The 23,091-nt window shown below is 38.5% G+C and overlaps 1 protein-coding gene across 3 annotated transcripts in view; it reads right to left on the minus strand.

The window, feature by feature from the left end:
• The window catches only part of STX8 (syntaxin 8), a 302,127-nt gene that overhangs the window by 260,717 nt on the left and 18,319 nt on the right, over positions 1–23,091 (minus strand). For all 3 annotated transcript variants that reach the window (XR_013177896.1, XM_077165960.1, XM_077165961.1), the window contains exon 4: positions 12,782–12,892. Coding sequence is in view for 2 of the 3 variants with exons in the window: in XM_077165960.1 (XP_077022075.1) it covers positions 12,782–12,892 (111 nt within the window). In the remaining variant the exon portion in view is untranslated. The remainder of the gene's footprint in view (positions 1–12,781; positions 12,893–23,091) is intronic.

Here is a 23,091-nt window from a genome sequence, read left to right on the forward strand (position 1 = left end):
GTGTCTGATGCTTCTTTTATCTATCTTACGGACAGATGAGTAAAACATATGGATTAAAAATAAATAAATAATAGGGGGAACAAATGTCAAAAAAAAAACATGCTACAGAATATTTTATTCTAAAAATAGCATAGAAGTCTCAAGCATTTTTCATTAGACTTATTCCTAAATATTTCATGTTTTTTAAATGCAACTGTAAATAGTTGTTGTTTTTTTTTTCACTTGATATTTCTTTGCTGCTCAGCTTTTAAAACATTCTGAGGAGAGAAACTATCAAGTCGCTGGGATAACGTGTTTATGGAAAGACTACACTGTATTATATTTCACACTGTAATAACTGCATGCCTTCACTGACTTGATCAGTGACTTTGAGCAGCAACAACTGATATTTATTTATATCTCAGGGTCTCTGGTTTTACTTGCTTGACTAATCATCAATACAGACAATCTTTCTTTACAATTCGTCTCTACTTAGAAGTCAGGCTACTTATCGAGCTTCCTTTCTTATCCCATGGAGGTAAAAGCTTGTATTCCAGAGATCCTTTCAAGCAATAATCAGTCTCATGAGTACACACATAACCTAAAAACTTAATAGGTATAGTGACATATTCTGAGATAGTTTCAAGCTATTTAAGAGCACTATTTTAAAATATTCTACTTCATAATCTCCAAGATGTACTGTTAAGCAAAAAAGATAATACATAGTACAGCAGAATACATGCTATACTATAATTTGTTAAAAATGTATATATAGAAAAAGCAGATTGGAGGGGTGTGTATGTATCCTTGTATATGTATAGAATCTATCTAGAAGAGACTCAAAAATCTCTTAAAAGTGGCTACCTCTGGGAGGAAAAGACATGCAGTTATAACAATACGAAATGTAATAAAGTATAGTCTTTCCACGAACAAGTTGGCCTAACAATATCAAAACAAACTGCTTCTTCCATCAAGAGGCATCATAAAAAATACTTTGTCATAGGATATATTCAGTTCCTCCCTTCTCTCCCATCCAGACATATCATGGCTAGTATCAGACCAGTAGTTAATAGAGGGGAAAAAAAAAAAAAGGTGCTAAGGCAACATTCCAGATTCTTCAGGTCATCCCTATTTGAAATACCCCCTCCAGCTGTCATGTTAAATTCCTGTCACATGCCCCAGAATGTGGAGGCAAGATTCGGAACCGGAATTTAACAATTAACAGAAAAGGTACAAGAACATCTGCCTGCAGAAGAAATCAATGCCAAGAAACAGTACAAATGTGTCCCTTGTGAAACTAGGTTGCATATCCAAAGCACTTCTCCCAAACCTCATCGGACAGATATTTGGTAGGTGTGAATTTTCCAGCTTCTTAAAAGTAAGATGGAGATTTAAAATAACTATCTAGGTTGTACTTGCACCAAAATAAAAAAACCCAAAAGGACCTACCACTTGTGGGGATTTCAGTAACAAGAAAGGAAACTGTTTCAGGTGCTGCGACAAGGTGGCTGGAGATGAAGATTCTTAATGAGGTCGCAGACTTGAAGAACCTTGAGTCTCTGTTGCCAGAAGAAACTTCTACATGAAGGGACTTTTCGGGGAGAGTTGATGCAGCTGCTACCATTTGCCTATAGAACCTCAAGTTTCTCCTCTCTTGTTATGAGCCTCAATTTTGTTCAAGTTTCAAGGACTCAGGGAAAATGATCCTAGCCTCACCTTCGGTTCAGAGACACATCCTGAATACCACCGCAATCTGAGCAAACCCATTCCCCTCTCCCAATTTTTCTTTTTACACGTTGTCATGTGATATAATCTCAGCCTAGGAGGTATGAGCCAAAGTCTACCGAGAAGCTTTCAGGAAGTGTCTCCCAGCTCTTAAAAAACCAGTAACTGGAAAACACAAGAGAAACGTCAGAAAACCTACTAAAAACAATAAAAAGGATTTAGAAAGGGAGCACATTACTAATAAACAGACAAAACAGCTTTCATAGAAAGATCAGAAAGTATGATAGAAATTGTAAAAACCGAATTTAAAACAATGAGAGATCCAGAAATGTGTGGAACTTATTTGAAGAAAATAGTGCCAAAAAGAGCTGAGCAATGGCTTAAATGAATGGAAAAACATGCCATGTCCTTATATATAAAGATTCAATATCATAAAGAATTTTGAAATTTAATATAATCCAATTTTTAAAAAAGTTGTTTCCTCCTTTTTCAGAATTAAATTAGCTGATTCGAGTTCACGTAAAAAATAAACAAATTCTCAAAAAAGAAGTGCAATGAGAGATTGCCCTATCACATACTAAAATTTATGATAATGCCTCAATACTTAAAATAGTCAGGTAATAGCACATGAGTAGACAGAGACCAACAGAATTTGGAAATAGACCCAAATCCATATGGGAATGAATCATATGGTAAAGACAGTACCTCAGATTTACTTCGAGGACATTGACTAGTCAATAAAAAGTGGTTAGCAAAATTCAAAAAAGGTGGTAGTGGAGTAGGGGTATCCATACTTTTCACCAAATTAAATTCCAAATACATCAAATATTCAGTAGTTATAAAATAAAACCATGAATGTATTATTAAAAAGAGCACAGGAGAATTCCTTTACTACCTTGGCTAAACCATAACTACAGTAACTATATAAATCTCCACTAAGATATAAAACTATCTTTATATATCAGATTGGAGTCAGATACAAAAGTTTAATAACACTCTCTTTGGAGAAGATTATATGGAAACAGGCACTCATACAATTTGTTAGTGCAAGTATGAATTGGTTCTCCCTCCCTGGAAGGCAAACTGCCAAATGCTATCAAAATTACAAATGCATAAAGCCTTTGACCCAGGCATCCTACTTCTAAAAATTCATCTAGAGATACACTTTCACAAAGGTGAAATTTCTTACATATAATGTTACTCACAGCTATGTTTTTGTAATTTAAAAGGATTGGAAACATACTCACGCCTATCAATACTTGACTACTTAAATACCTTATGGCACATACATACAATGAAATATTATAAGGCTATAAAAACTAATGACAAAACCTTATATGTTGGTTTGGGAACACCTCCAAGATATGTGATTAGTGAAAAAAAAGTAAGTTGTGTACAACATGCTACCATTTGTGGAAAACATGGAGGGAAATTAGAAAATATATTCTTATTTGCTGGTATATGCTTAAGGGACTCCTGGAAGGATATACCAGAAATTATTAGTAGTGATTACTTATTTGAGAGTAGGGGATGCAGTGGAAAGAGACTGTTGGAAACTGAATCATGTTCCCACAAAAATCATGTTCAGATCTCATGGACTGTGGGTACAGGCTCATTTGTAAACAGGACCTTTGAAGATATTATTAAGTAAGGTGCACTCAACCCAAACAAGGGTGGGCCCTTAATCCAATATGGCTGAAGTTCTTATAAGCAAAAGAAATTGGACACGGAGAGAGGAGGCCACAGGGAGCAGCTAGAAGCTAGAAGTCAACAGGACCTGGAAGAGAAAGGAAAAAGATGCTGCTACGTGCATTGCCATGTGGCAGAAGAGCCAAGGACCAAGGACCGCCAGCAGCCAGCCCTAGAACGTCACAGTCTTTGGGAAGAAAGCATCACCTTGAGGATGCCTTGATTCTGGACTTCTCCTAGACTCAAAACTGTGAGCCAATTAATTGCTGTTGTCTAAGCCAACCTATCATATGGTATTTGTTTTAACAGCTACGAAACTAAAACAGATTTTTCACTGAATACTGTTAAATGCTTGCTAAATTCTTTAGCCACATGAATGCATTACCTATGTAAAATACTCTCCCTCCTCTCGGGTTCTTAGGTTTGTATGTATGGCTGGGAACTGCTACAGCTACTCTGAGACCAGAAGGGGAGTCTAGTCCAAAGATAAAGCCAACATGTTGAGGAAGGCAAAGGGAAAAGGTAGCAACAACCTAGATCCTTGGTGATATCACTGGGCTGTAGAACTAACTAGCCCTCCTGCCTCTCTGACCTGGAACATCTTACAGTATGAGACAGCTTCCTTATTTAAGCCATTTTGAGTAGTGTTATCTGCTACTTGTGCCTGAAGGGCATCTACCTGCCATCCCAGTGCAGTGAGCTAAACCCGGGCATCCACTTAATAAATGCTGGTTTGTTTTTTCCTCTCTTCAGGTGCTTCTCTTAGTCCTCCTCCTCTGCTACAGAAACAATCTCCTCTTCTAAGTCTTCACAGTACATTGCTCACATTCACGCCCATTTGCACTTATTTCAGCATGCTGTGGTTTTTGTTTTTCTTGCTATTTCCCTCCCCTTCCTGGCTGACCTCTTTAAGAACAGGCATTGTAAGTGATGAATAAATCCCACCAGGGCCCCCTCTCAGCTCACCGCATGTGCCTCTATTAAATTCTGACCCTAAGCTTTGCTAAGAAAGTAGCAAGACTATATCAAAACTACTTATCTTTCCAACAAACTATACAAAATAATGAGAGGGAGAGGCAAGGCTCTATGTTTCACCTAATTCATTGTCATTTCTCCTCTTCCTGAGCTCAGAGGGAGATTCTATCTCTCAGGAGTCCACTGTGCTGTGGGACTAGTTAAGGTCACAGGAAGTGTGGATGCCACATCCAGGCCAAAGCATGTAAGGCGTCAGTTCTCCCCACTCGCTCTTCAGTTGTCATGGTGACGTGGAGACCTGGTGTCAACACAGCAGAGTCCTAAGTGGAAACATCCTCATCTCTGAGTTACCCTTTGAGGGGAGCTGTCCTGGACAACCACCAGACCTGACATGAGGGAGGCAAAACAGCTTTCCTGTGTTAAACCTCTGAGAGTCCCAGGTTCGTTTAGTTACCAGAGTGTACCCTATCCCTTCCTTATTCGTTCAACCTTTCAACAAAATCTGCTGAGTGCCTACTGAATACACAACTCTGTGCTAGGTATTATGGAATATATAGGAAGAAGACATTCATTCGTTGAGCAAATATTTATTAAGCACTGTGCTAGGCTCTGGTCTGTCCCCCAAGGTGTTTAAAATCTGTATGGATAAACAGGACACACACATGCAAAAAAGAAAGAAATACAATTAAGTATTAAACAAAAACACAACAACAAAAAAAAGTATTACACCAGGCAGCTTCCCTAACTAAATTAGTTCCCCTTGATACTCTCTCACTGCACATATACTCTCCTGAATTTATTTTATGTAGGTATGTGATTGTCACTAGACTATACACAGCTTGAATGTAAAAACCTCGTGCTTTTTATTGTTTTGGATTTTTGCCACCACATTCCCAGTGCTATTGCTTGGCAGATAGTACAAACTCAATAAACACTGATCTAATGAAAGTTTTCTCTTTATCACTGGATGTTTTTGCTGCTTTACTTAGTTTTCATTAGCAAAAAACCTGCAATATCCTTGACTGTAATTAATACTTCCTTGGTTTGGCTATCACTGTGTTCATTTAATCAGAGAAAAAAAACAAAGCTTTACTGATTTCACCAGCTCCTTTACATGTCAGGAGGTCAGGAAGTTATTGTATTTCTGGAACACAAATAATAGGGCAAAATAATAATGTTTATTCACTATCTCACATGAGTGGGCTTATGGTGCAGGTATATATACCTTAGTAATTTCCTATTTCTAGTAGAGTATCTCAGTCATGCGTTAATAACTTAAAGTGACAGATAGTATAAATTAATGACTCCTTAGAAAATCTAAGTACTATTAGGTACAAATCATCCTTCTTATAAACCTGGCCTTAAATTGACGTTAAACATTCAATGATTTTAAAAGGGGGAAAGGAGGAATTTTTAAAGCAAGATTTAATGCAATTTTTTTTATCCACTTTAGCTATCAACGGTGACATGAAATATAAATTGGAAATATAATGCTTTATTTCAGTAGCTCAAAGAAAAAGCAAGTATCTGCAATTAAATTGAGAAGTTCAGATCCTAATAAAATATGGACATTTCATTATCACATCTATTCTTCAAATTTTAGTAATTGCTCTGCTTGTTCAATATAACCTTCCTGATATAAACTGCCATCTCAAACTCTATATAATTTCCTATTTCCTATAATCCTCAACAAAGTTGATGGTGTGAAGATTAAAGCTTAGCCAATTAGCCACCCACTGCAGCTAAGTTAATCACATAATCTTTAAGATGGTCACAGAGCAGTGGAGTCTGCAACATAGAAAAAAAAACTTTTTTTTTTCTTTTTCTTTTTTCAGACAAAGATTCAACTAATTGTGAGACTTAGCAACGCTCTCAATGAAAAGGGCAATGGGGTTTTAAATCAGAAGCTCTGTCACTGCTTTACAAGTTGGGGCTTATCTTCTTCTAAGAGACACTGTAGCACAGAAACTTCTTTAACAAGTTTCCAAATACCCTAAATTAGTCAACCATTGCTTATTTAGTCCAAGGGCTGTAAGAAAGGCTTACTGCTTTAGAATAATGATCAGTAATCCTTAACGAAAAACTAAGATTCTGTCACATGACAGGTACACATTCAATTATGTGCTTGCCACATTAATGTCTGTTTAAAGGAAATGCTAATCCGAACCGAAGTTTGACAATACTCTTCTCCCCTTAATAAGGCCACAGAGGAGGGGGAACAGAAAAGAGGAGGAAAGGGAGGGGTGGAGGCACTCCTGGGAATCAGGGATGGGGAAGAAAGAGAGAGGAGGCAGAAGGGTTTAAGTGAAAGGGACAGGGGTGAGTGGACAGCTGTCCCACCAAAGAGTAAAAGGGGCTCACACCAAGGAAACAGAAGAGAGAGAAACAAAGGTAGGGGCTCTAGGAAGAGCAAAGGCAGCTCCCAAGTAAAGCCTAGTAGGGTAAACTGATCTGGTAGTACTACTGTCAGTTATCATGGGGCTTGGAAATACCAGTTATAAGATGAACCCCAGTTCTTCAACAGTAAATGTGTTGTTGTGCTAGGCTAGCACTAATGACAAAAGATACCCTAGAGAGTATGCCTATGACATTTTAATGTGCTGAAAAGGTTTGTTGGTCAAAGTGTTCAAGGTTTGTTGTCAATGTGTCATGATCTAAGGGAAAAACATAACAAGAATTACAAAAGCAAACAGAAATGTCTGAGGAGTCCAAACCAGGTATGAACAATTGGGAGGACTGGAGTCAATGCAGATACCAGAGAAACCAACTGGCAGAAAAAGGAAGGAGGTTTCTCCAAAGACAGCTGAAAGATCCCTGACAGTTGCTATTAAAAATGACCAGGCAGCCCAACTTTCAAGAGGCAAAAGGATGAAGTCGAACAGCAAATGGAAATTGGTCATATCTACAACTGAGTTTAGATCCTCAGAAGGCTAGGTCCAAGCAAAAGAGTGATCACAGAATGAGAAGCTGGAGGTTGTATTAGTTTGCTATAGCTTCCAAAATGCAATATACCAGAAATGGAAAGGCTTTTAAAAAGGGAATTTACTAAATTGCAATTTTACAATTCTAAGGCTGTGAAAATATCCAAATTAAGGCACCAATGAAAGGCTACCTTCACTCAAGAAAGGCTGCTGCCATCTGGAACACCTTTCTTAGCTGGGAAGGCACATGGCAACATGTACTAGCTCTCTCTTCCCATTTCATAATGCTTCCCCAGGGACAATTTACTTCGCATCTCCAAAGGTCTCTTGCTGTGTGGGCTCTAAAACTTTTTCCAAAATGGTTCCCTCTTAAAGGAATCCACTAAGCAACCCCACCATGAATGGGTAAAGACACATTTTCAAGGAAACCACCTAATCAAAAGGTACCACCCACAGTTGGGTGGGCCACATCTCCATGGAAACAATTAAAAAGATCTCACCCAGTAATACTGAATAAGGATTAAAGAACATGGCTTTTTAGGGGTGCACAACAGTTTCAAACCAGCACAGGGATGGAAGGGGAAGACTCAAGTGTGGCAATTAGGGGTATAAAAGGTAAAATTAGCATTCTGACATAAGTAGGTGAGTGAAATAAAAAACCAATGACTCTGGGAAATGACTCCCAGGGATGAATCCAGACCTGTCACCGCGGGATGAACAATTCCATCCTGACCAAAAGGGGGGTAAAAAGTGTTAACTAATAAAGTATCAGTGGCAGAGAGCTCAAGCAGAGTCGAGAGGCTACTCTGGAGGTTGCTCTTACTCAAGCTTCAGGTAGACCTTGCTACCTATCATAACCTGCCAACCCCCAACCAGGACCATTCCAGCCAATCCTAAAGAACACCTAGGGCAATATATAAAATTCCACAAGGATTCCACACACTAGAATAACTTTCCAGAAACCTACAACCTCCAGATGGGTCGCTGGTCCAAATAAGTCCTGAAACCTAGCCCAGCCTCTCTAGAACATCAGTTCCATCTCCTTACCCCATATTAGTGACAGGCCCTTCCAATATGAAAAATTAAGAATGGCCATATTCGTTTCCTGGTGCCTGCCAATGCAAAAAAAAAAAAAAAAAAGAGAGAGAAAGAGAAAAAAGAATGGTCATAGCCCAAAACCCCTAAAGAGAGGGATGGAAAGAGTAAAGGTGATGGAGTTATATACAGAAGATAGATTTAATGAATGAATATGAATGCTGAATCATTAATTATGATATCTTAGTCTCCTGTTTTTAGAGCAACTAGAAGTAAAAACCTAAAATTGTGAAACTGTAACCCATTCAAACTCTGAGATATGTTCTACAACTAAGTGTGGTGCTGTGTTTTTGAAATGTATAACTTTTTAGTATGTATGTTTTGTTTTTCACAGAGAAAGAAGGAAAAAAAGTCAACTGTGATGATAAAAAAAATCTAAGCCTTCTAGCCTCCTATATTCAAGGAGCAGCTAGAAGGAAAAATCTGAAAGGATCGTATGGTAGCCCATGACAAATTCTGGGATCAGTCCTATAACTACTTGTAGAAGAGTGGTTTGAAAACCATTGCTTTTTTATTTCTTTGCTTTGTATGTATGTTATACTATACAATAAAAAAAGTTGAAAAACAGCAGCAACAACAACAAAAAAAACAACTAATGACTCTAACCCCAAATTTAAGAGGCTCTTCTTGCTGGACTTTGACTATAACATTAATTCATGCACTGACTCTTCCACACACTTGCGGCTGACCCCCTAGTAAACCCACAGTGGTGCTATCCTCCCTTGACTAGTTGGATCAACACTATCTAGGTGTCCATTTCCATAGCCCCAGAGCAGATTTTCCCAGGGATTTTTTCAGCATTGTATGAAAATGGTCTCATCTAGTCTGCATTTTCTCACCAGTAAGATTGCCATGGGACATCTATAGCATGCATACTTTTTGGACAGGTATATGTAGACATATTCCTGTTAGGGGAGGTACGATGGGTCTACAGCAATCCAAGCCCAACAATGATTAACCATTCGAAGCAGCTGAGGAATTCAACTTCAGGGCCACCCACCACCCTCTTTCCACTTCTGACTTGCAGTGATTTATTTCCATTGTGATGATCACTACCCAATTGCCACATGAGTTTCTTATTCTTGGGCCAGATTTCATATCCTCTGGAATGGGATGACACTGTATGTTACATCCATTTTCATCTTCCTCAAATCATTCCTCAGGAGTCACTTCTCTTCTACATCAAATATTTTTTAAACAGAATGCTCCTGGAAGCTTACTCTGAACTCAAAAAAAAGACACAATAATAAATGTGTTGCCCTTGGGTTTATCCTGAGAACATATGAATATGTCTGGCCAGTTACCTTAATTATTTTCAAACCCTAAGGACTCCATAGTTATCTTTGCTCCATTCTCTCTTCAGTCTGGTCTCTCAAAAAGTAACTCCTTCAAGGACACCATTTGGATCATGCAGGGGAAACAGAAGGAAGTCCTAGTAGTAGGACTTCAGAGATTCTCAGAAGGCCTCCATCCAAAACCCCTCTGCTCTAACCTGCCACATTCCCCAAAATTCTCCCATCAATTATCTTACTTTGGTTTAAATCCTAGGGCTCAAAGAGGCTTCAGTTAAAAGACCCCCAGTAGAAAAGTCACTGCTAGTCATTGACTCCATTGCCAGGATTAACATGGGCTTGCTTTCTAATAAGACATCAAGCAGCAAGCTTTGCACAAAGGAAAGGGAACCAAGAACAAAGATTTGAAAGGGGAGAATGGGAGGGCAGATGCCCAGGTGTGGAACCTGGAGCAACAATATCAAGGAGACCAGGTCCCTCTGGAGAACTCAGGGGTAGGTAGGGAGGGACAGAAGGTCTCCTGAAAGCCAGGGGCAGCATGACCTCACACCCAGACTGATGGTGGCACAACACTCCCATAACATTTTACATTTGTAAATTCTACAACATTTACAAAGCTGTTCACATATCTATCTCCACATCTAATCCTAACAACAATGAAAAACAGGCAGAACACACAGCCCCACTTAAAGGTCAGTGGGGAAGCCCAGATGGTTGAATGCCTAGTAAGCAATAGAGCTGAGCCTGTTTAACTCCTGTCTAGCCCTTTTTTGATTATTTATTTGTTTATTTTTTACATGGGCAGGCACTGGGAATCGAACCTGGGTCTCTGGCATGGCAGGCAAGAACTCTGCCTGATGAGCCACTGTGGCCCACCCCTGTCTAGCTCTTTTTATGGTACAGTGGTTAAGAATTCAGAGTTGGAGGTCTCCAAATCTGAATGAAATCCAAGCTGTGAGACTTTATTAGTTCATGGTAGTTACGTGACTTATCTGAGACTCAGTTTCTCCTCTTTAAAACGGTGATATGAGTAGCACCTACTTCAAACAGCTCTTGTAAAGATTTCCCGAGCAATGCACAGGAAAAGCTTAGCCTGGTGTCTGGCAAGTACAAAACAAACAGTAAATACCATGACATAAAGCGGAGGTTCCAATTCTGCCATCTATTAGAATAGCATAAGACTTTTCACCCCAATATTACTACTACTCAGTCCTCATCTCAGACTGCTAAATCAGAGTCTCTAAATCAGAAGTCTGAAGTCCAGATACCTGTATTTCTTTTTGTTTTAAGCCTCTCAGGTGATTTGGATGCACACTGCCACACTTAAGAACGAAACAGAGTAAAGCTTCTCATACCTTAAGCTGCTTCAGATCACCTGAGGGTCATGTTAAAATGCAGATTTTAATTTATAAAATTGGGGAGAGAGCAGGGGTTCTGATTTTCTAACAAGCGCCCAGGTTTTATAAATCTCACTCATTTATGGATCACACTCTGAATAGTAAAGATATCATAAGAGGGAAGAGGGGTGATAAAAAGACAGGTAAAAGGAAACCTTCCAAAACCCCATAAAGACCTAATTCATAAATTGACCCCTTCAATATCATTAAATGACACAATTAATAAGAGCAACAAGCAGCATCTGACACCCAGTAGGCTCTTACCAAATGTCAACTATTACTATTTATCATAACAATCACCTCCACCATACAAAGGACAAGTACTTAAGTTTCCTTTCCCTCTGACCTCATCACTCTATGTGATGCCTACTCCCTATGAAACCTGCTCTCACTCATATGCCCCTCATTTAATGTCTTGATTAAAAAGATCTCTTCCTTCAAAGTAAGGTTGTGTTTCCCTTTCCTCTTGGGTTCCCTTGCTCACCTGTTCCATGTCACCAAGCCTGGATTACGGCCTTCACCCACTTACTTCACCCCCATATCCATGGCACTGAATACCACCAGGGAAATATCTGGAACCACAAAGAACTGGTACACTGTAAGCTCTTGCCTTGATTTCAAATGTCTGCCCAGGACACTGCCAAGAGAGTATCACTTATCTCTGACTCTGTGGTTTCACTTCACCACAGAAACAACTTAAAATTCTACCTAGCTTCCTATATTTCATAATATCTTTCTGAAAAAAAAACCTTGCATCAGGTTTGTGGAAAGACTGGAAACAACAGGGGAAAAAAACATTCCCTCCTCTTAAGCTTGCCCTAGGGCAATGACTTGCAATCTGGGTTCCACGTTAGAATCACCTGGAATACCCACCCCACCCTCACTCTAGTTTAATTTGTCTAAGGTGGGTCCACTAATGTGAAGCTCAGCCCCAAACCTACTGCCTTTGGGAAACCCTATTACTGCTAACAAGGAAGGAAGCAGAAACAAGGCGCCTCTCCACCAATGTAGGTATTATCCCTAGCAGGGAAGGGGGGTAAGAGGCGAGTTTCTACCCTAAACTCACTCCTGTCATGGTTCCCACGATGAATTTATGGTAAGGGTGTTCAGGAAGCACAGGCGAGGCCAATTGTAAAGATGTAACAGTTTATGGCTCATTAAACCTCAGTCTTGGAAAGCTGGGCCACTTCTCTGGGTCTTCCAGCAGAACTAAGAACAGCTGTCAACTCTGCATGGTATGCAGCACTCATTGGCAAAGAGCAGTGAGAGTAATCCAGGTAAGAATAATCTAACTGTCACGTTACTCTGTCTTCATGAGCCAGGAACGACAATCTTACTAGAAGTTTTTTTAAGGTGCCGATTAAAACAACTCACTTTCTGCACAGACCGGTCAAGTAAGTGGCTTCAGGAGTTTAAAAGGCAGTAAACAAAGCAGAATGCGCAACCAAAGAATGCAAAAGTTTTCCGAGATAATCTGTGTTCCACCTAAATATGATCAACCCTAGATGGGATTCAGCAGAACATACCTGGTTTACTAATTCTAAGCAATTAATGAAAACAAAATTGAATAGAAAATCATAGTGAAACACTATAAACGAACAGAATATATTTTACTAGTTAAAGAAATTATGCCATTCAGGAAACAGCCATAACCTCTGCAAGTAAACCTTCACCCACCAAATAACCCCTGTAAGCGAAAGCATCATACCTGATCAGATCGGGTTCTGCACCCTCATTCTTAAAGGATGCCAGAAGCAGTCTCTCTCGAGTTACAAGATCATCCAATAGGTTCTGTCTTCGATCCCCTTCAAGTTGTGTTCTGCAGACATCTTGTTAAGGTCCAACAGTGGGTGAATTACCTCATTTTACCTATTATTACATTAACTCTCCAGGTCAGCTGTGACTTTTACAGACTCGAGTCAGCAATATCCAGAAGAGATCACAACCATTCTTCTTTTTCTGCTCTGACCTTCAACTTCACTGATACTTCAAGCAAAGGACCTTGTCAATACCATAGCTGAATACTTAAAAACACTGACACATCTCAACAACACAAGTTCTTTCACTGAGAAAGAGTAGATAGATATTCTTTTTCCAAGTGAATAAAATTTAAACGACTATTCCTATCAACAAGGTAATCTAGCTCAGTCATTCCTTAAACTTTGAGTTAAGGTGCCAGTGTTCAAAGAGTGCTTTCCTGGACTAATATAATACTCTGTTAACTCTCTAATGAGTGCTATTTAAAAGAAGAAAACAAGGTCCTTTATGTCCTCTTCCTTTCATGTGAACACCTGTTAACATATCTGAAATACATTCTGTAAAATGCTACTTAATGCAATAGATTTGCTCTAAAAAATTGTTACTATCAGTTTATTACTTACATGTATTGCATGATCTTTAAAGAAAATTACCCCCCCCCCAAAATAGAGATTTTAGTTTGTTATTCTAGTAAGTACACCAGACCAGAAATCTAAAAGTCAAAGTTTTAGTAATGTTTAGGCCACTATCTATATGATTTTGGGCCAGTTACTTCACCTTTTTTTTTGTTTGTTTGTTTCCTAATATGTAATGCCAAGAAATCTCTAATAGTTGTGAGGCATGCAACATTATGAATGAACCCATGGGACATTTGGTAAGGTAAAATAAGCCAAAAACAAAAGAGCAATTATTGAATGGTTCATTTAGAAAATGCTTATAAAACAGGGGCCTAGATTGTAAGCTCTTATAGCAGTCACACTTTGCCTAGAGTGGTTTTTATTTCTAGATTTTGAGACGCTGTTTTATATACGAATAACCTGGTATTCAGAGATAAGAAGAAAGGCGATCAGGTCGGGATTAAGGGAATACAGAACACAGGGGTAAGGAAGACAGTGTCTATATTTTAGAACCTCACCTACTCTTTGAGACCAAATGAAGAAAGGTTTATTTTGACCAGAACCTAAAGGTTCTGTAGCACATATTCTAACTCAACCTCTCAGGATAGCTCATTTAAACAATCGAAAAACAGGGAGCCCAGTATAAAAATGAGGACCTTTAATCCTGTATAGTTTAATGTGATGCCTAGATATATTCCAGAATATATTAAGCAAATAATCAAAAAGTATTGGCAAAGTTCCTTGAGAGACGGGAGAAAAAATATGGAACTATTACACTTTACCATCGGGGAAACCCCTGATACTGTTTCCAATATCAGGGACATCCAAATCAATAGGCCAAATCCTTAATCTTGAGGCTTGCTGCTGTGTAGCTTACGCATGCAGTGGAGAAGCTTAGCCTACCTATAGGTGTGCCTGAGAGTCACCTCCAGAGCACCTCTTGTTGCTCAGCTGTGGCCTCACTCTCTCTAAGCCCAACTGTGCAAGTGAAATCATTACTCTACCCCCATGTGGGACATGATATCCAGGGGTGGAAGTCTCCCTGGCTGTGTGGGAGATGATTCCAGGGAAGAGTCTAGCACTGTGGGGTCAACAATCCCATCCTGACCAAAAGGGGGAAAAGAAGTGTAACAAAGTATCAGTGGCTGAGAGAGTTCAAATAGAGTCAAGAGGCTACTTTGGAGGTTGCTCTTAACACAAACTTCAGTTAGAAATTGCTATCTATCATAACTTGTCAAACCCCAACCAAAACCATTCCAGCCAATCCTAAAGAACACCTAGGGCAATATATAAGATTCTACAAAGGGTCCATGCACTAGGGTAACTCCAGAAACCTACAACCTCCAGATGGGTCCCTGGACCAGATAAATCCTGAAAACTAGAGGAGCCAGCGTTTCAAGAACATCAGCTTATACCATCACCCTATCCCATATTACTGACAGCTCCTTACAACATGAGAAAGTTAGAATGGCCATAGCCCAAACCTCTCAAGAGTGGGAGAAATATCAAAGGTAATGGTGGAGTTATACAGAGAACTAAGGTTTAACAAACGAGTATGATTGCTGAATCATTACACTGATATTTCCTTTAGTCTCGTTATCTTAGAGCAGCAGTAAAAACCTAAAATTGTGGAACTGTAACCCACCCCAAACTCTGAAATCTGTTCTACAACTAATTGTTGTGCTGTGCTTTGAAATTTAGTTTTTGTGTCTATATGCTATTTTTCACAAAAAAGAAAAAAGTGATGATAAAATATATATATATATATATATATATATGCCTTCTAACCTCCAATGTTCTGGAGCAGTTAGAAGGAGAAATCTGAGATGACAGTATGGTAGCCCATGACAAACTCTGGGATCTATCCTCTAACTACTTGTTGAAGCGTGCTTTGAAAACTATTGCTTTTTTCTTTCTTTGTTTTGTAATTATACAATAAAAAAGTTAAAACAAATCGTAAAAACACATATACATTTGTAGGTACACTGAAATCTTCTTGAAATGGCATGCAAACGACTGCCTCTAAGGATAGAGACTGGGGATCCAAAATTTGAGGGGGACTTGCTTTTCAGTGAATACTGTTCTATTGTTTGACTCTATTATACACTAATTAATAAAAATATGTTTCAGGGCCGTATGTATAGTATGATTCATTTATAGTCAAAAGAATTGTATACGTGAATTGTGTGTGTGTGTGTGTGTGTATTTGTAAATGATTAGAAAAGCCTGGGATAAAATCTGGCATGACAGGAACCAAACCATCAAAGCTGATTAACAATGAAGAATGAGATGGAATTGGATGGGGATGAGGAAGAAAGAGAAGAGGTTCACTGGTTAAATAAGTGATAAATTTTAGTTACATACTAAAATAAGTTACATACTAAAAATGTAATGTTTTTAAAACAAAAAGTATAAAGACAAGTTTTTAAAGTAAGCAGATACTAATCACAGATTTAAACAAATGTTAAGGATGAACTAGTTTAACTACATCAACTTTGAAAGCAGTAAAATTTGTTGATTATATTCTGTAGATGAGTAAACAAAGAACAGAGTCAGAGACCCTAAATCCTAGGAGAGGTCTTAGAGATCCCCTAATCCAATGTCCTTGCCTTCCGGAGCAGGCAGGTAAGTGGCTAAACCACTCAGCTGGTTAACAGCTGTCTTTACTACTCTAGTGGGAAACCACCTGCTGGGCCTGCCTAGTCAACACTTCGGCTTCAGCTACCAGGGTTTATAGGCTTCTCCGTCCTGAGACTCCCAGCACTGCTCACTTATCATTACCATGTCTCAAAACCCTGTTCAAAACAGTAACAATGCTGGCAATATAAATTTAGAATAGTCTCAGTCGTAGTAAATCTGGGAAAACTGAAAAACTAACCAATTAGCAACATTCTACCTCTTTGTTTAATGTTAGGTGTTTTTTTTTTTTTTTTTACTTTCATCTATTGAGAGAACAGAGTATGAGTTAAAGTGAGCATGGAAGGCTAAATAGTACAGGGGCCCTTCTGCATAGTATGCTTACTGTACAGGGTTGTTCATAACAAGAGGTTAAAGAATCATGCAAGTAAGGAGATGGCTTAAGGTTCTAGAAGCCAGAGACTTGTGCGGCAAACAAAGTTACCAGTGTGTTTTGATAAATTCCACAAAGGTAGGCCAAGGTTTATAACTGCGTGCTCCTCAGCACCGATAAGTGTCTTACCCGTGCGTAAGCTGGGTAAAAATCCCAGATGGTAGCTGGGACTTTTCCAGCATGATAATAGTAGCTGCTGATCTTCAAGGAAGGCTCAGTACAGGCCAAGCACCTTCTATGCATATAATTTAATCTTCACAATGATTCTACAATCCTAAGTATACTTTTAACATCCCTATTTTATAAATGAGAAAATTGAGGCACTGAGAGCTTAAGTGACATGTCCAAGTTTACAGAATTCTGCCTTTCATTAAACACTCACCGTTATGGGAGGCTAGTTCTATTAGGGGCTTAATGTTTTTTTCCCCAATTTTCACAATATCCATGCAAAGTCAGTACATTGTTCCTACCTTATAGATAAGGAATCCTAGGTCCAGAAAGGCTAAATAGCTCATTGGCCCTGAGTAAGTGGCAGAGTTGGTTTTCAATTTCAGTTTTGTCTGGCTCCAAAGCCAGTGTTTTTACCACTATACCAATGGAACCTGGACTGCTGGGTGTCATGGACCAGTGATATTTCCAAATGAATTCGGGAGGCTTATATAGAATTACAATGACATGCTTTGCCATGTGATGCAGAACAACCATAAATAGCTACTTTTACTACCATAGTGAAAAAAATTATATCTAACATCAAAAAGTAGAAAGTACAATGTAACAAAACATAAATCAGAAAATGCATACTGACAGAAATATTCACTTATTATTTTTTCTCATATTAACAGGCACCAGTGAAAACATTTTCATGAACTGGTGAAGTGTCTAAGAATCATTTCACTTCCACTGGAGCCACAAGGATAGCTCAAAAATCTATTCAGTTAACCTCCCTACACCTATGCTCAGTTCGTTTTTTATATAGTGATTATCTATCCATCCATTCATCCATCCATCCATCTTTTTCCCAAAAAAATACCAAGGACAGAAAAGTTATTTATAGATTTTTAAAAAATTATTTCTACAGGTTTTCTCCCAAGACACCAAAATATCTTTTGATGCTGAACCCCCTTCGTAAAGAGATTTTTTAAATTCCTTTTAAAGCAGTAAAGCTACTGCCTTTGAAAGCTCAACAAAAAGACAAGCATCGAGAGTTCCGGAGAAGATGGCGGCTTAGTAAGACGCGCGAGTCTTAGTTCCTCCTCCAGAAAAGCAACTAAAGAAACAGAAACAATACAAAACAGCTCCCGGAGTCACGACAGAGACCAAAAAGACAGCGTACCCCATTCTGGAACAGCTGAACGGGCAGGGAGAATCTGCTGCGGTGAGATACCCGAGGGGCACGCGTTTTCCCGGCCGGGGCGGCTGGCGACTGGGGTCCCCTCCACGCACGTGGCTCCCCGGTCTGACTGGGAACGTTGGATAGCGGGGCCCTCCCGTCACGCTTGGCGTTTCGGGCCAGCTGGGCAATTAGGACCGGCACTCTCCCAAGCCGCGGCGGCCAGCGACCCCCGCCTCCACGCGCGGTTTCCTGGGCCGACTGCCGTGCAGACAGACGAGCGCCACGAGCGCCACCTACTGGGCAGGAAAAGAAAAACAGAGCCCAGAGATTTCACAGAAAAAGCTTTCAACCAGCTGGGTCCCACACCCAGGGAAATCTGATCAAATGCCCAGACACCAGCAGAAAATAATGGATGACGCTCGGAAAATTGAAGATATGGCCCAGTCAAAGGACCAAACCAATAGTTCAAATGAGATACAGGAGCTGAGACAACTAATGCTGAATATACGAACAGAAATGGAAAAACTCTTCAAAAACCAAATCAATAAATTGAGGGAGGACATGAAGAAGATATGGGCTGAACAAAAAGAAGAAATAGAAAATCTGAAAAAACAAATCACAGAACTTATGGGAGTGAAGGACAAAGAAGAAAAAATGGAAAAAACAATGGATACCTACAATGGTAGATCTAAAGAGACAGAAGCTACAATTAGTGAACTGGAGGATGGAACATCTGAATTCCAAAAAGAAACAGAAACTATAGGGAAAAGAATGGAAAAACTTGAGCAGGGGATCAGGGAACTGAATGACAATATGAAGCGCACAAATATACGTGTTGTGGGTGTCCCAGAAGGAGAAGAGAAGGGAAAAGGAGGAGAAAAACTAATGGAAGAAATTATCACTGAAAATTTCCCAACTCTTATGAAAGACCTAAATTTGCAGATCCAAGAAGTGCAGCGCACCCCAAAGAGAATAGACCCAAATAGGCATTCTCCAAGACACTTACTAGTTAGAATGTCAGAGTTCAAAGAGAAAGAGAGGATCTTGAAAGCAGCAAGAGAAAAACAATCTGTCACATACAAGGGAAACCCAATAAGACTATGTGTAGATTTCTCAGCAGAAACCATGGAAGCTAGAAGACAGTGGGATGATATATTTAAATTACTAAAAGAGAAAAACTGCCAACCAAGACTCCTATATCCAGCAAAATTGTCCTTCAAAAATGAAGGAGAAATTAAAACATTTATAGACAAAAAGTCACTGAGAGAATTTGTGACCAAGAGACCAGCTCTGCAAGAAATATTAAAGGGAGCACTAGAGTCAGATACGAAAAGACAGAAGAGAGAGGTATGGAGTAAAGTGTAGAAAGAAGGAAAATCAGATATGATATATATAATACAAAAGCCAAAATGGTAGAGGAAAATATTATCCAAACAGTAATAATACTAAAAGTTAATGGACTGAATTTCCCAATCAAAAGACATAGAATGGCAGAATGGATTACGACCCAGCAATACCACTGCTAGGTATCCACTCAAAGGACTTAAGGGCAAAGACACAGACGGACATTTGCACACCAGTGTTTATAGCAGCATTATCTACAATTGCAAAGAGATGGAAACAGCCAAAATGTTCATCAACAGACGAGTGGCTAAACAAACTGTGGCGTATACCTACGATGGAATATCATGCAGCTTTAAGACAGACTAAACTTATGAAGCATGTAATAACATGGATGGACCTAGAGAACATTATGCTGAGTGAGTCTAGCCCAAAACTAAAGGACAAATACTGTAAGGTCCCACTGATGTGAACCGACATTTGAGAATCAGCTTGGAATATATCATTGGTAACAGAGACCAGCAGGAGTTAGAAACAGGGTAAGATAATGGGTAATTGGAGCTGAAGGGATACAGACTGTGCAACAGGACTAGATACAAAAACTCAAAAATGGACAGCACAATAATACCTAAGTGTAATGTAACTAGGTTGGAACACTGAATGAAGCTGCACCTGAAATATGGTTTTTTGTTTGTTTGTTTGTGTGTTTGTATCTTTTGTTTTTGTTTTTTTCTTTTTCCTTTTTATATATATATATATTATTAGTATTATTATTTTAATTCTCTTCTCTATATTAACATTCTATATCTTTTTCTGCTGTTTTGCTAGTTCTTTTCCTAAATCGATGCAAATGTACTAAGAAATGATGATCATACATCTATGTGATGATACTAAGAATTACTGAGTGCATTTGTAGAATGGAAAAAAAAAAATGTTTTGACAGAAATAAAAATTGAAAAGAGAAAAAAAAAAAAAAAAAAAAAAAAAAAAAGACAAGCATCACTTAAAGCCAATTCTAAGAATAATTTTAATACTACCTGAAATTTCATGCACAGCCTAACACAGCACACACTTTTCTCAACTGGTAAGGCAATTATAGTTCCTAGCTCAAAGAAGTACTATGAATAGAAGTTAATGCTTTGCAGCAGTTTCAAATTTTCTGGCTGCAAGATTTTGGTTTAGAAATTGCAAACTAACCAATTCAAAGCCATAGAGCTTTCTTCTTAATTTCACATTGCTTCTTGCCAATAAGAAAACTACTTTTCCAGGAAAGAGCAATAACATCTTATACCTAAACACTATGAATTTAATTGTTTAGAAGACATTTTCAGAAGACTTATTTTTTTTGGCAAGTCTGTGTGTCTTTGAAAATCTTCACAGATGCAGAAAGGCATAAATTCATTAAGTAAAATATCATAAAGTTTCAACTACTAAGCACAGTAAAGGAATGTGGTATTCAAATATTCACCTTTAAAAGTCACCAACATTAATTATACTTCAAGCAAAAAAAAAAAGGATTAAAAAGTCACTCTATTGGTTATTTATGGGGGAAAATTTTTCTAAGAATTAGAACATTATAAAGCATACCTAATAAACCACAGTGAACACTGTTTAATCTTTCTGATGATTAAAAAGGTTCTTCAGGATTTGCATCATAAACAGGATTTTTCTTGGCACTAGAGCAAATGCCAATTAATAGGGAGTTATAGCTAAGGACATGCCAGGTAACAGCTGACTGCCTCATTTCCATTAAAGTGGAATTCGGCTTTCAAGAAACTGACTTTGGGGGCCTCAAAGTCCTGTGTTTGAATTCTGCCTCTTCCATTTTCCAGTTGTGAGGTCCTGGCAAGTTCCTCAGGCTCTCAGAGATTCCACTCGTCTGTGTCAGAAACACCTCTCTGCTCGGGTGCTGGCTTCTCCTGCCAACTCCATCAGGGACCTGACGTGCAGAGCTCGACTCGGCCTCAATGCCTTTTTTGTAAAGAAGGGAAAAAGAGGCACCAAAACAAACTAATAGTATGAGGTTAGTAGGAGGACTGACAAAATTGCTATCTGATGGATCTTAAATCTGGCAGGTCAACAGTCACAGAATTATTTAAAATATCTGGGAAAGGAAAAAGGGATGGGATGAAGGGGAAAACAAATGGAGAATTTTAAAAAGAGGTCTTCATAATATATTAGTTACCTCCTTTTTTCCATGCTATCAAAAGAAAAACAGGCTCCCACAAAGCACAGAAGGTTTAAGAGCGCACCCCTGTGGTGGATTATCTGAGTTCCACCCCCTTGTACCGGCTGCAGTTAGCGCAAAAACAGCCCAGTTATTGACTCACAATGAAAATATAAATAGGATTTTAAAGAAGGCTGTTATATTCCGGTTGAGTTTCTTTATTTCTCTTAGGAAATTCTGAATTATACACATCAAGGTCAATTACTAATTTCTGTTCAGTATTTTTAATGATTAGTGCATAATACAGCAAATTTGGGGAGTAATTCTGAGATGACCACAAAATCAAAGTCTATGAGATTTTTAAAAATGGCCAGAACACTAAGTATTTAGGAGAACAAAGTCAATTATTAGTGTGGCATGTTTAAAACTATCTCTGATTAATAACTAATAGAAACTGTTAACAGGAAAAAGTAAAAATTCTTAATTTACATGTCTTTCTTGTCCTGTAGATGCAGCACATAATTATTATAAGATGAATAATAGCCAGTTACCTTAATAGATGTTAGCAAGTACACAGTTATTAATATTGTGTTATTACACAATATTCAGGTGCTTTTGTATATATGTACTGTAGGTAACACTAAAATGAGTTTGTATTTAGCTCTCATGTGCAAACTTCCCAGTCCTTAGAACTGAAAGGAGAGAAAACAGACCTGCCCACCTGAAACTACTTGAGGTCTATATATTAAGACTTGTTTTTAGTAAAATTTAAACTCCCTATATAATAGGCTAGCTGCACAGTAACAAGTGATACCAGATGGAGAGTAAAGTTACAAATGAAATGTGTCAGAATATTCCAATTACGTTAAAGACCCCAATTGTTTATTGAAATTGAACTTTATTTGAAACCTTAGTAGGTTAATAATTGAGTATTTGGAAAATCATGTGACTAATCTAAATCAAATTTCCTGGTGAAGTAAAGAGGTTACACTTGAGGAAAGATATTTTTTAAACACTTATACTATTATATTTAATTGCTTTTTTTTTCTTCGCATGGGCAGGCACCGGGAATTGAACCCAGGTCTCTGGCATGGCAGGAGAGAACTCTGACCACTGAGCCACCGTGGCCCATCCTATATTTAAAATCTATATTCCTACATTTTCCCATATTTAAAATGAAAGTAACCATTTCCTGAGATTATAAAAATTTGGGTCTTTAGCATGGACTACTAACAATTTAAACAAATGATGAGAGAAGATGAGTTTGAAGTCAACTGTCAACACAATATAAACTCAGGTTCAGAAGATTAGTTTATGTAACAAGTCATGTGATTCTTTTTCTAAATTGATCAGATTATGAGATTCTTAAAAAAAAAAAAAAAAAAAAGGTTTACTACCTGACAGTGTTGGTGGAAGCTTGAAGTTTGAGATGAAGGGACAACTTGCTCCAAGCCAAATGTTCCCCTCCCCTCCCCTCAAACAGAGACACTGTCCGTGCCTCTGAGAGAATCATGGCAAACAAGTCACATCTCAATAATCTACGGAAAAACAACAAAAACAAAAAGGATGGGTTCTACTGCTATTGACCTCTCCAAGAAGAAAATGTACCATTGAAAATAACCGAGCAAGAGCTAGCCATTTTCGAGGTAGTCTAGACAGGTAGCAATGTTGGGCTCTGTATAAATGCAGTACTGACAGAAAGCAATTAGCTTACTGCCCTGTAAAGGTTACA

This window comes from Tamandua tetradactyla, chromosome 6 (genome assembly GCF_023851605.1).
Source record: "Tamandua tetradactyla isolate mTamTet1 chromosome 6, mTamTet1.pri, whole genome shotgun sequence".
In the NCBI taxonomy this organism is placed as follows: Eukaryota; Metazoa; Chordata; class Mammalia; order Pilosa; family Myrmecophagidae; genus Tamandua; species Tamandua tetradactyla.